Source organism: Egretta garzetta, unplaced genomic scaffold, assembly GCF_000687185.1.
Source record: "Egretta garzetta isolate BGI_Z169 unplaced genomic scaffold, ASM68718v1 scaffold94, whole genome shotgun sequence".
In the NCBI taxonomy this organism is placed as follows: Eukaryota; Metazoa; Chordata; class Aves; order Pelecaniformes; family Ardeidae; genus Egretta; species Egretta garzetta.
This window is the reverse complement of record NW_009259683.1, coordinates 5792218-5804955: the sequence shown is the minus strand read 5'-3', so window position 1 is coordinate 5804955 and position 12738 is coordinate 5792218. Positions and strand designations below refer to the sequence as shown.

At 37.4% G+C, this 12738-nt stretch overlaps 1 protein-coding gene across 1 annotated transcript in view; it reads right to left on the bottom strand.

Annotated features, from left to right (window-relative positions):
• SKAP2 (src kinase associated phosphoprotein 2) overlaps positions 1–11532 on the bottom strand; it is a 117138-nt gene extending 105606 nt beyond the window's left edge. Inside the window, exons 1-3 of the mRNA XM_035894062.1 lie at positions 11460–11532; positions 2507–2612; positions 88–113 (exon numbers count right to left, since the gene is read on the bottom strand). Of these exons, the coding sequence (XP_035749955.1) occupies positions 88–113; positions 2507–2612; positions 11460–11532 (205 nt within the window). The remainder of the gene's footprint in view (positions 1–87; positions 114–2506; positions 2613–11459) is intronic.
• Positions 11533–12738: the final 1206 nt, after the last annotated feature.

Below are 12738 nucleotides of genomic sequence, written 5' to 3'. Positions count from 1 at the left end.
CGCCGGCCCCGCTTCCCTCCGCCGAGAGCCCGCCCGCGGACAAAAATACACCGCGGGGGGTGGGGAGGAGATATACATGAGCCTTACCTTTATCCTGGAACTCTTGAGGATAACTGCGGAAAGAAGAAACAACAAGATAAGGCCACGCACACATGCAAACCCACGGTACTAGAGCATAGCATAAAACAGTGATGGGTTTTCAACACGCTCTGTAGTTGAAACTTAGCACTGCAAGTTTTCCTTAATGATTTTTAAGTCTTTACTTTTGGCTGAAGTATTTACGCAGTTTTTCTTTTGCTTCTGCAGTGAAGAGAATCCCCAGTTGCTTCAAAAAGAGACAGGAACAAAACCAAACTTGGAGTGAGCAGCCTTTTCTAGGAACATACATTTACTCAAGATATTTTAAGGTAGAAACATAAAAAGCATCTTTAATTTTAGTAATCCTTCTAAATGTTAATATATTTCAAAAAGTTTTGTGTGCAAGTAAAAGCACTAAGCATACATTAAAAATAACACGGTAGGTCAGCAGGAAGCAATCTACAAATAGTGGGTTTTTTTCCAATAATTTATCAAATCCAAATGAAAAAGTACTAATAATTAACCAGAAATTCAAAAGTTATTGCATGCCTAAATAAAAACAAAAAACATTTTCAAATAAGATCTCAACTTATTTAATGCCTTAAAAAAAAAAAAAGGCCACCTCTATCAATCCCAGAGGGAAAAAATACTGTTTCTTCAGAGCTAAATCGTGGTATTTTTTTCAGAAACAAAAATAATCATAGGATAGAGTTTGATGTATAAAGTTAAATAATCATGGCAGAGTTATGTAAAATGGCACCTCAAGAAGCATGCAGGGACTAGAGTTTATGTGAAAAGAAAAGGATTTCACCAGAAATAACTGGCAAATACAATGCAGCTGCCAAGACCATCTTTATGGACACCGAGCAGCAGTGCGTGTATTAGGCTAGTTAGTAAGGAGATGCTTACAAGTAATGAGCAGGAGAGAAAGGAAGGGTCTAGAGATAAGAAACTGAGAAATACAAACAGAGATAAAAGGCCAGATCTAAGAAATCCTGCATAGCAAGTAGCAGTAATAGTTCGGCACAGCCCAATATGTGGGATGTAAAAATCAAAGACGACTACGAAGTGCATATATTTTGTAGCCTGCATGAAAAGCAAAACGCTGTTAACAGTGAATAATATCACAGGAGACAAGGAAGGAATTAGAAATTAAAGTAAGACATGACATCATGGGGTCATGCAAGTGAATAGCAAAGGATTCAGTGTCAACTGCGCTCATAACTGCAGGTTACTTCCTTTGATATTTCATCATCCAGAAAAACTATAGTTGAGTCATAAGACTGAAGAAAAAAGTCAGTACTTCTGTATCTGCAAGTCATCTGTACAGTCCCAGTTAGCTCAATAACCCAGAAGGGAAAGCACCAGGGGGAAAAAAAAAAAAAAAAAAAAAAAAAAAAAAAAAAAAAGGCAAAGTAGTTCCCTATGCATTTACAGCCTGAATCAAAGGCACACAAATCTTCAATTACAAGGTTTTGGGACACAACTCATGTCTTCCCACAGTTAGCAGATAAAAAGAATGATGCCTTCACCAGATGATTGTGCTGTCTTTGAAATTGTAAACAAGTTGCCACAGAGGCAGGAGCATGTCATCAAAGTAAAGGTTAGGAGGTATCCAACAGGAGTGATCAGTAGAAAAACACTTTGGAAGCAACAATGGGAAAAGAACAGCAAGTACCAGATTACACCCAAATTGATTAGAGTTGTAAAAAAAGAGATTTTGCAAGGAAAATTTTGTAGCACAAATAAAACTACAGCCAAATCTCTTCAGCTGAATTGTTTGACTGAAATTAAAACACAATAGAACAGAGTCTCAAATCATACCTGAAACTAAAATTTAAAAAAAAAAAAAAAAAGAAACCACAGCCCTCTGCTTGGTCTGTTGTAGTACTTCACTATTTTAACACTACTGAAACAAACTTATGATCTATAAATAGTTTCCAGTAATGTTTCAATTTTCTATTACAGAGCTAAGCAACAGGATATATAGTAAAGCAAAGTCAGCACTGAATTATGCTGTTTTACAACAGCTGAATATGGTGACAGGAAGCTCATTCATATTCTCAATGGATTATATTTCTCATATTTTAACAAATCTTACCAAACCGGAGGTGAAGGCAAGCTCTATCCAACCAGCCTGCAATCAGGGTTGAGAATATTACAACAATTCAAATGGGACAAATCTTTATGTTCCCCTTTCTTACTAAATTCTAGCAGCTTCAAGATAGATATAAATACTTGAGCCACTGCAGATTATTTGACAAAATCAGAACCTAGACAGATTTTTAATTGTTAATATTGTTAAGGGTTATTAAAAGACTGTAAAAACTTACTGTAATAAATAAATTTTCATTTATAAATAAAGTCAATAAAAACTGTAATAACTTAAGTGACTTCATAACACATTAAAGCCATGAAGCTCACTTACCTTGCCTTAACATCTTTTATCTTCTTAAGAAGAACTTCCCTTTTTTCTTTTGCTTTCTTCGATAGATTTTCTCCTTTTAGCGTTTGGGAAATAAACGTGTCAACATCTACATAAAGAAGAAAAAAAAAGTAGACCTCAAAAAAAGATAAATACTGCTGTAATGAGTTTGTCCTGATACTACTGTGAAGAAACTAAGAAAATTATTTTCAGGCCTACACACAGCATCGTTAACAGACATTTTAGATACTAAATGGCATACATTTGTTCTCTGATCTACTTATGCTTAGCACAGCAAATCCTATGGTGACATTTGATTCTTGCTCACTTAATTATGTCACATAAGTCCTAATAAATTGCAGTACTATAACAACTGCTTTCGATCACCTAAAGTAAGGGATAAAGCTAAAACATGGAAATAGCCTTTATGCATGTATTACTGACATGTTATTTCAGAAGTTCAAGTTACAAAAATGGTTGAGTAATTCATTACTTCAGCACTAACGCCTACCCAACTACTAATATAGGTCACTTACTGGTTACGGCATTTTCAAGTGTTCTCACATCACCTCCCAACTCCCTACTTGACTAAAAGTTCATATCCAAAACCTTAATCCTGCAAACAATTAGGTAGGCACAATAACTATATCAAAGTAGTCAAGCCCAAGTGTGTACTTGAAGTTAAGCATACCTGCACTTGTAGAATCACAAACTAAAGCTCTAACCTGCACTGTAATTTTTAATCAACTTTTATGGAATGCTTTGATTCTGTATGACTGTATAAATGTAATATAGTAAATATCCATTCCATAGGATAAAAACAATGCGGTGACTGAGAATCTGGGGGAGCGTAACTCCTCCAGTAGTATGTTTTCTTCGTTAACAAAAATAATTTCCAAGATGAACTGTAAAAGTTTCTTATAGTTACCAATCAACATACAATTATCCTGAAAACTGAAAAGTAGAAATATGACCAAAAATTCCCACTTGTTATCCATACAGCTGAGAAATTTAAGCTAACTGTTCAGTGAATAAGCGAAAGCATACATAAGTAACACTCAAATGCCTGCATGCAAAAGTTTACATTTTAAAACAGCATCAAATTAATATATACTGCAGATTTCATAACCAAAAGCCTTAACTGCCTGCTTTTTTTCTTTAGAAAACAGAAGTTCAACAGAAACATATCCCACTTTATATTGCAGGCTGCAAGAAAACAAATTAAATCAAAAGTTACTCTTTGAGAACACTAGCATAGCTGTTACAAAGACATCATTCTTCATAAATAATTTACCAGGTTATTATTTAGATGTTTAGATTGGCTTGCTGTCATCACAAGATGTGGCAAAATCTTCATTTTTTAAAGTGTTTTCAAGTTCTGAAGAATTATATTGATCCCCCTCCCAATAAGACAGAGAATCTTCCCCACTACGTCTTCCAAAGCAGTCCTGAAGGGTGGGGACCCACACTCAGTTCTATGGCATTCCTTCTTTAAAAGGACAGAAGGAAAGGCACTTAACATGTGTATTAATGAATCCTCCAGACACACCCCCAACAGCCTCTATGCCCTACACTGAGCATCCCTGGAAACATTTTGTCCTAACTCACAAAAAATTTATACATCTTCATAAATTCCAATTATTGTAATTTCCGACCAAGCAGGCAAACGAGGATCCACACGATCCCAAGACACTGGCCATCTACAAAACCTCCCTTAGGTCAAAAGGCCCGATACTTTTACTACTATGGGCAAAAAAACAAAACCACCAACAGTTTTTCCCTCAATCAAACCCAACAGGATTTTCCAGTACAGACCAACCTTTCACTCTGGGAGGGACATGCTGATTAAATATTTGTTCCTTCATACTCCTACATATTTATTTCAAAAATTAGATAGCAGCTTCAAAGTTCTACCTAGGCAGCAACATATGAAAGCTTAGAGGAATTAGTCACGTTTATAAATAAGGAGTGATGCTTGCACAGTAATCTTTGGATGCTAATTAATCACAGAACTTTGCCTCAGCAGTCTTCATTTAAACTCAATGGGCTTCTTTACTTCTTGGAAAAGCTCAAAGCCCAGCTCAGAACTCTGTCATCTCTGGTTTTGACTGACTCTCAAAGCTTTTTTCAAACATAAATGTTGAAATAATTTGGTTTCTTTTCCCCACATACTCCTTTGTTTTGTTTTCAGAAGAAAGAATCACCGCTTCTAGCTTAGAATACACTGTAGATATGACAATGTGAGGACTAACTACATTGTTGACACAATCTGTTCTTTTCTGGAAAAGCTTGGACTTCAAAAGCAGAAGTAATAAAAGAATTTTCAACCATGGAGGCACAGGGCTGAAGCAGATGCTTCATCTCTTCTCAGTAAAAGTAGGTAATGAGATGGAAGGGTGGGGGGGAGGAAGGAGAGAAACAGAAAAAGAGCAAGCATGCACAAGTTCCAGATAAGTTTATTGTTTCTAAAGAGCAGCAGCAGTTACAGAGAAGACATGCCTGGGATGGCTTCCCTCTCCTGTGAGACTATAAAACAATTTCTGTGAGCTTAGGTAGTCACAAAGAGAATGCACTGTTCTCATCACAGAATACTATTACTTCCATATGTCCAGAGAAAGCATATAGCTTGATTCATCACAATGCCAAAATATGAAGACAGACCTGATATATGCATGATCTTCAACAGGATGCTAAAGAAGCAATATACTTGGAAAAATACATGTTACTGTATCACAGATTTTCTTATCTACTCAGAGTTACACAGAATGTTATATATCTTACTCAAGCCACCTTCTGATCTAGCATTGTAAATCCATTCAGCGCGCTCCAGATGCATGTGAGATTAGTAACTTATACTAAGGTCCTCTGTACAAGAAGCAAGGAAGTCATCTAAGTTATGATCATCTCTTCACTATCTGTACTTCCATACTGTGGAAAAATATGGAAGGAGCAATCCCTACTGTTAGAGAGTGCTTCATCACTGGCTCAACATAAGGGAATGTTCACGCGTGTCTCTGACAGTCCTCAAAGTGATTTACCTTAGAATGAGGACAGGACTCAAGACTTCAGTATGACAGATGCAAGTCTCATACAGACACAGCAAAATTTACCCATTTCTCACTGCTATTCTAGTCACTTACTTTCTCTTCCTTCCCCAAGAAGATCCAAAATGTGATGTCTCCTCTGCTAGTTTAATGCTATACAGAAAAGGGAAGTGTAAGCCACCAGTCACAAGCACTTCAGTGCAGATGTGTTTCTTTCATGCTTCAGTAGCAATTGGTCCATTGAGGAATTCAGAGTAATAAAAGATAAACTCCAAAAAGAAAACATCTTTGAACAGATTTCTGATTTAAAAGCACTTTTACTAATCCAGAGTGTTATCTATTTCCATAAATCGTTTGTTTCTAACGAACTGAGCAGCTATTTAGCATCACACATTGCAGAAACTCAGCTGTTTCCATTGAAAACACTAACATTTCAGAGAGAAATAAACTTTGGAAAGCTATTCAACAGCTCTTAACACACAAGCTTAAAAAAAGTTAAGACTGCTTGATAGCTTGAATATTTGTTGCTGTTCCTTAAAGCTCATAATTTTAACTTGGTCTGAACCATGCCCCAGAGAAATTATTTGCCTCCAGAAACAAACAATAGCTGCCAAACTGAAAGATCCAATTGATACGATCCATGCACAAACTGCTCTGTCAATACAGGTTACAAACTGACAGAAAAGGGAAATCACGCTACAGTCTAGCTCTGTCCACTTCAACCGGCTCATACAGTTCAAAGCTAATTGCCATTTCATAAAACAGTCAAAAGCTGAAAAGGCCGCTTTTCATTTCATTTTCATCCACATTCTTTTTACAAGGAAAAAGTTATTATTTATTTTGCTTTTCATTGTTAAAACATTTTGTGGTTCTTCTTACTTCCATGCCTATAAACAGACAACACTGCAAGTTTTTCATCGTTTTAAGTCTTTGGGGCTATTTTCTTTAATGAAGGCTGAAACTACGCAGATGGGCTTTTTCAAGAATGTTGTAAATTTTTAGCCCAAAGCATGTGCTGCGGTAAAGAGTGCTAATCATAACGAATCATAGCGCTTTTGTAGTTTACAGGGCTCAATATCGTGATCGTAAGTCACACTTAATAAACAAACACATTTAAGACAGAACTACCTCATTTTTGTGTCAGGGTGGGCCAAATGGACTCTCACAGAAGCACTCAGACTGTGCTCTGGGTCTTCCTTTCTCCCCTCCTACAGTAGATAACCAAAATGTTGTCTATCACATTATCAAAAAGTTAGTCACTTCTTCATCACCTGGTGAGTTCATGCCATTCAAGTGACAGGGAACAATTATAAACTGGCGATGAGATAGGTGTGTTCCCACTCACATGGCAGGGCATGCACGCAGTTCCCTGTCCACGACCTGAAGAGAATGCATGCTCCTGTTTCGGGGCCAGACAGTCATCCATCATATGACAGGGGACACTTGCATGAGGTCACCTGGCGGATGCAGTGCCAGTCACACGAGAAGGGAATGGCAGATCAGCAGAACAATTCCTCCAGCCACCAGCCTTTTCCCACCTCTCCCCTCCACTTCAAGGGCTAAGAGAGCAAGAAGCCTGCTGCAAAAGCCAGAGAATTTGGGAAGGCAGGCCAGAGAATTTTGGAAGGTAGCTGCAAGCTAGGCACATTTGTGCGCACACACTGTCCAAAAGTGACCGATATTAAACAAAACACATCTTTCAGCTTTACATGAGCTGGTATTAGAAAACAATTAATTAATTTTATTTCAAAGTTTTTGTGCAAATCATTAATAGGGGACAGGCCTGAACACAAATTATCAAGAAATATTTGTGACTGCCTGTCCTATTGAATCAAGAAATACAAGGATTTTGCTTCTGCTCTCCCCTTTCCTTTCCAACTATATTTAAAAGTCTCTCTCCAGAGTTTGCTAAACTGTCTTTTTAAAATATATACTTACACAGAAACAGAACATACTATGTAAAATAAAAGTGACTGACACTCCAAGATGCCTAAAAATATCACATTGATTCGGCCTAGCAAGTAGGTGAGCATTCCTTTTAGCACAAAGTCCTGGGAAGGACAGCCTTTAGAAACTGCTGTACCTTAAATCCCCAAAAGCAAGGCTACCTTGCCATGTTGCCACATACAAAGCGAGTACCATGACCAACGTCGACACTCAATGGTTTTGTTAGTGGTTTAGAAAACAGTACATCCAAACTGCTAAGGCTCCTCAAATGAAATAAACAGAGAAGACAAGTCTTAAGAAGTTAAAGAAAAAAAATATTATAATCGAGGATATCTAATCTCAAAATAGATCTAATCTCATTGGCTGAGTAGTTGAGCATCCTCTCTACATTAAAGAGGTGAGAAAAGATCAAGCTGTAACCTATTAAGCATATCATTAAAAAAACCACACCAGTACAAATCATGATCAAGTTACAAAGTGATTCCAAATGAACTGTAATAAAAAATGTTAAGGATTAACCTAAAGATTTACACTGTATGCCACATTATGCTGCATCTATTGTGGTTTGTTGACATATGATTATGAAAGAAACGTAAACCCAGTCAGATGAGAAAGATAGACTCCACGTTAATTGAAAAAGACAAACTAAGTGAATAATGAGCATATAAAAAATAGCCTATGCCATTTTTATCACCCATATATGACACTTATTCTCAAATTTATGGCAGAGACAATTGAACTAGGAATGCCTCTGTGCCTTTTTTCACCTCACTGTTTCCATTCTTATTCCATTACTACTGAAATACATATATATTACCAAAGCTGTAAATACATGTCTCCTTAGAAGCTGTCTATAATAATCACGCAGGTTTATCTTGTAAAGATGGATACTTCAGCAAGAACCTGCATTTGTTAAAGCCTTGGAAAAGTGAAAATGATACTTCAAAAGAAAGAGTAAAATTTTAAACAATACCCTTTTAAAATTGAGCTAGCCAATGAAGAAGAGCTACACCATACCTAGGTGGCTTTTCCTATGACAGAAATGTAAGGAGCAAGTCCAGCCACAGTAATAAAGAGGTCAAAAAAGGGCAGTTAGTTTTCTGGGCATCAGGGGTAAATGTAACTACTGTAGTGCCCAAAAATAAAAGGTAAGCAAAATCAAACTCATGCATTGGATCCACCACTTTGTAGCTTTCTTGCCTTGCCCTCTTCTGAACGCTATTTCCAGGATGCAACTATACAAGTGGGCAAACATTATTAATGTGAAGAAAAAAGTAAGAAGAATCACATTGAAAAAAGGCAGTTTGGACAATATGACTAAGCATTTAAACAAACTGAATAATATTTGGATTAAAATAGTCTCTAGGGCAAGACCATTGGTTTCTGCTTTGGGTTTTTGTTCAGTAGAACAAGGAAAATAGATATTGTGACTAGATATAAGGTTCCATATGAACTAGAAAAAGATTTTTATTCCATTTTCATAGCAGAAATCTTTGTAACTTTTAAAATATGAATACAGAAGATACAAGCTAGAAACATGGCAAAGTGTGAAAGTAAAACTGAATAAAAAAAGCAATAGGACCCTTACTATAGTCACAGGTGTCATGAAGACAAGAGGGAAAAGATATAAACGATATATGTATCTAATTATTGTTACACCATCAAAAACTTTTAAGAAAATAAAGAATTCTTAACTCCAACTGAATCTCCATTACTGAAGAAATCTGAGATTTAGGTTTTTTTCCCCAATCAAGATGGTCCAAGCAATCACTGTGATTTACATTACAGGAGAAATAATATGGCTTTGGGGAAGAAGCAGCCTCTGAAATCCTCAGCTATGGACAAGCCAAAACTTAGAGCGTGCATCAAAAAGTAAGGAAAAATAAAAATGAGCAGGCCTCCAACAATCTACATAACCAATAATAATCTGACAGCAAGGAAAAAAAAAAAAAAAAAAAACCACACCCAAGTAGCATCCACTTTGCCCAACACCCACAAAAAGATCCTGAAAATATAAACATGACAGAGGATACCTTTTCAAAAGAAGACAAGACACAATGGGGCTGGGCTTCCTTCACTAAACTCCAAAATCTCAAGCATCATCTAGAAGGTGCAGAGACACAGGTAGGGAATGAATATACTACCACACATCTGCCAGGTGTAAAGAGGAGTAGAGCATCAAAACTACTTTCTCCTCCCACCAGTTCAACTCATGACCAGAGGACCCTGTTTCTGTCTCCAGTGTTTCCCTCCCACCACTTGAACAAGTCAGAGAAGAGAGGATGGGATTGTGAAATCCCAACAATCCTCTCAATAAACCCATTGCCACACTGACCTTTCCCCTTCAACTTTACAGAAACAGCTTCCTCCTGTTTCCAACTAATGCAGTTAGCCCTGAGCTCAAGCTGTGCTTCTGCCTGGAACATTTCAGCGCCACTGACATGCAACTATAATGACCCTGCCAGCATGTGTGACAGAATTTGTTTTTGCATTAAAGATATAATATTGTTTAGGTTCAGAGTAAAGCACTCACAAGTCAGAAAGTTCCCTGTGCAACTTTAATTCATCCCCTGGTGTGTTTATTCCCATTATCACCATGTTTAACTACGGGAGCACTTAGTATGTTTTCCAGTAGGACCCCTACTTGTTCAGCATAGTGGGTGGACGGTCCTCCAACAATCAATCAAGGCTAAGCAGGGATAAGGAAATCCATATGATCGCTCCTCCACTTGTTGCAGAAGTTGGAAATAGTAGGCAAAAAGACCAAGGAGAAGAGGAAGAGCACAATATTGATCTGTCACTGCCTCACTGCAATGTGACTATCAGGCTAACAAAAAGACATTAACTGCATGTTCTCAACAGAACCCGATATGAAGAAGCGCCCAGCGCTCATAATGGCCACTGAATATAGACATCCAACTCACATTATTTTCTGGAGAAAACAGCACAGCATGGAGGCAGGTGAACTTGAATTCTAATTTTGTTCCCCCATTGATTATTTTTTGCGACCCCAGATCACATCTTGTTTATTACACTAATTTTACCGACGGGAAAACAATATTCCCTCATCTCAAAGAGGTGCTGAATCAATACTTGTGAGCCATTAAAATAATCCATTAAGAAGCATCCTCGAAGAAGAGCATGCAGAAATTAATAACTATCAACTCAATGCAGTCTTCATATTGTGTAAGAGTTGCTTAATGAATAGTAAAGATATTACAGAGCTCCCTTCCTTCCTCCATTACCATACATCTTCACATGAACAGTTTGAGCAAAAAGAATCAGGAGACTACATAATTAAAGATTACTAGAACCTAAACATGTCAGTGAATGAACAGCTCATGCCGTTTGAACTACTCTAGTTTCTAACTTTCATGCACTTGACCTAGAAAAGAAAAGAGAGCACTCCCACATTTTTTTAAAAGGGAATCAGGTTATTGAATTTTTACATTGTATAACCCTTATAACCATACTTATACTTCTTTCTCTTTGATAATTCCATAAGTAAGGATTAAAAGTTCCAAGCTATTAATTCTTCCTCACTATCCTATCTCCACCCTGCTGGATTTCTGCTTACTCCATAATTATGCTATTATAAAATTAACAGGTGTTAAGCTCATTTTGCATTGAGTCCCAAAACAAAATTGCATGTGAAAGCAAATTAAGTTGAAAATATTACCATTACAGTTGTAGAGATGTATTATGCATTACCTAGCATTTATGCTACCATAATAATAAAACAGATTTGAAGATCATTGGTAAACCATTCCATTCTCTTCTTAACATCAGTTCTATAGACAGCACTAAAGAAACCATCTTGTTTTCTTCCAGAAAAGCTGAAGCTGTAAATACTGTACAAACACTAGATACCTGTATATAACTTAGGCTGTTGATCATAGTGACACTGAAAGAACATCCCCCTTGAGGGAAAATAGGTGTTCTCAGTTTCACTTCAAACTACAAACCTGTATATTGCTCTTTCCATAGGAGACTGGATAAAGATGGGGAGAAGGACAAGTTGTGAAGATGAGGCACCATGACAAAAAACAAAGCACAGTCTGGAATGACCGCATCTGCATCACACCCTCCCCTGAAAAAAATCCTAAAAGCACTTAAAATATGGAAGAGTTTCTAAGATCAGCTTCACACAACAAAAACAGCTCTAAAACAAAAACACATAGACCTGCTTCATGTGATCACAAGTTCCAGAATACAGTACTACCACAGAAACTGCCAAGGTCTGGAAAGGCTCTCTAAGGCTAATTTGTTTATTTTTTTAAAAAATTATTAAGAATCTATGCCATGAGGAGAAATGATCAGAAGCTTTCCTTCTTTCTGTTGGCCTTTCATGCAGATTCTCCTACAGATGGTATGATATGCAAATAATGTAGTTACAAACAGTAGTTAGGGAAACAGCTAGGACAGCTGGCAGAAGCACTTTAAAGACGAGAAGACTGGTGGCAAGATTAATACGTTTCAAGCACTAACTGTTACAATCAAAATGTTTAAAAAAAGAACAGTCTTCAAAGGTGATAAGCTACACTAGATTCTGGCAGGTGCCCAGCCACGTAATCGAGTACTTAATTTCAGAGGGAAGATTTTGAAAAGCATGGGTAATTTGAATGGCTTAGAGCTGCACAAGTTCCTGTGGCAGAAACAGAAGTTCTCAAAAGATACTCCCACTGAAACTTAAATTGTTTCAGGATAGCAAAGCCTTTCATGAATTCTTCGTAAAGTTAAAAGAAATCCCAAATGGGAAATATAGAATTCGTTTTAAAGGACAGCATAAAATAAGTTTTTTAAAAAAAAAGAAATCTAAATCTTGACCATTAAAAACATATACCGGTATTTTTTAAGTCTCTGCTTCAGGCTATTGCTGATAACTTTTCATGGTGAGAAATCATCCCGTCCCCACGCTCCAACGTATCCATAAGAGGGTGGACAGTCACAGTCAGACGTACTTGACTGATTGACAACATGCCAGCAAATTGAGAACATCTTAATTCACTCCGATGACATTATCCTAAGCTGTTTAGCGGGGAAGTTTTCTCAATTTTTTCAGTTAAGCCGGGGAAGCGGCCCTGCCGGCAACCAGAAGAGCACGGTTTAACCCCCGGCGGTACCTGCCGGGCCACTGACACACCCTGAGGGGGAGAAACTTTCAGCTGACCGCTCAGCGGTACAGAAACAGGGCCACGGGGCCTGCCCGACGCCCGGGTCCTTCCACACAGGCCTGTCAGCGGG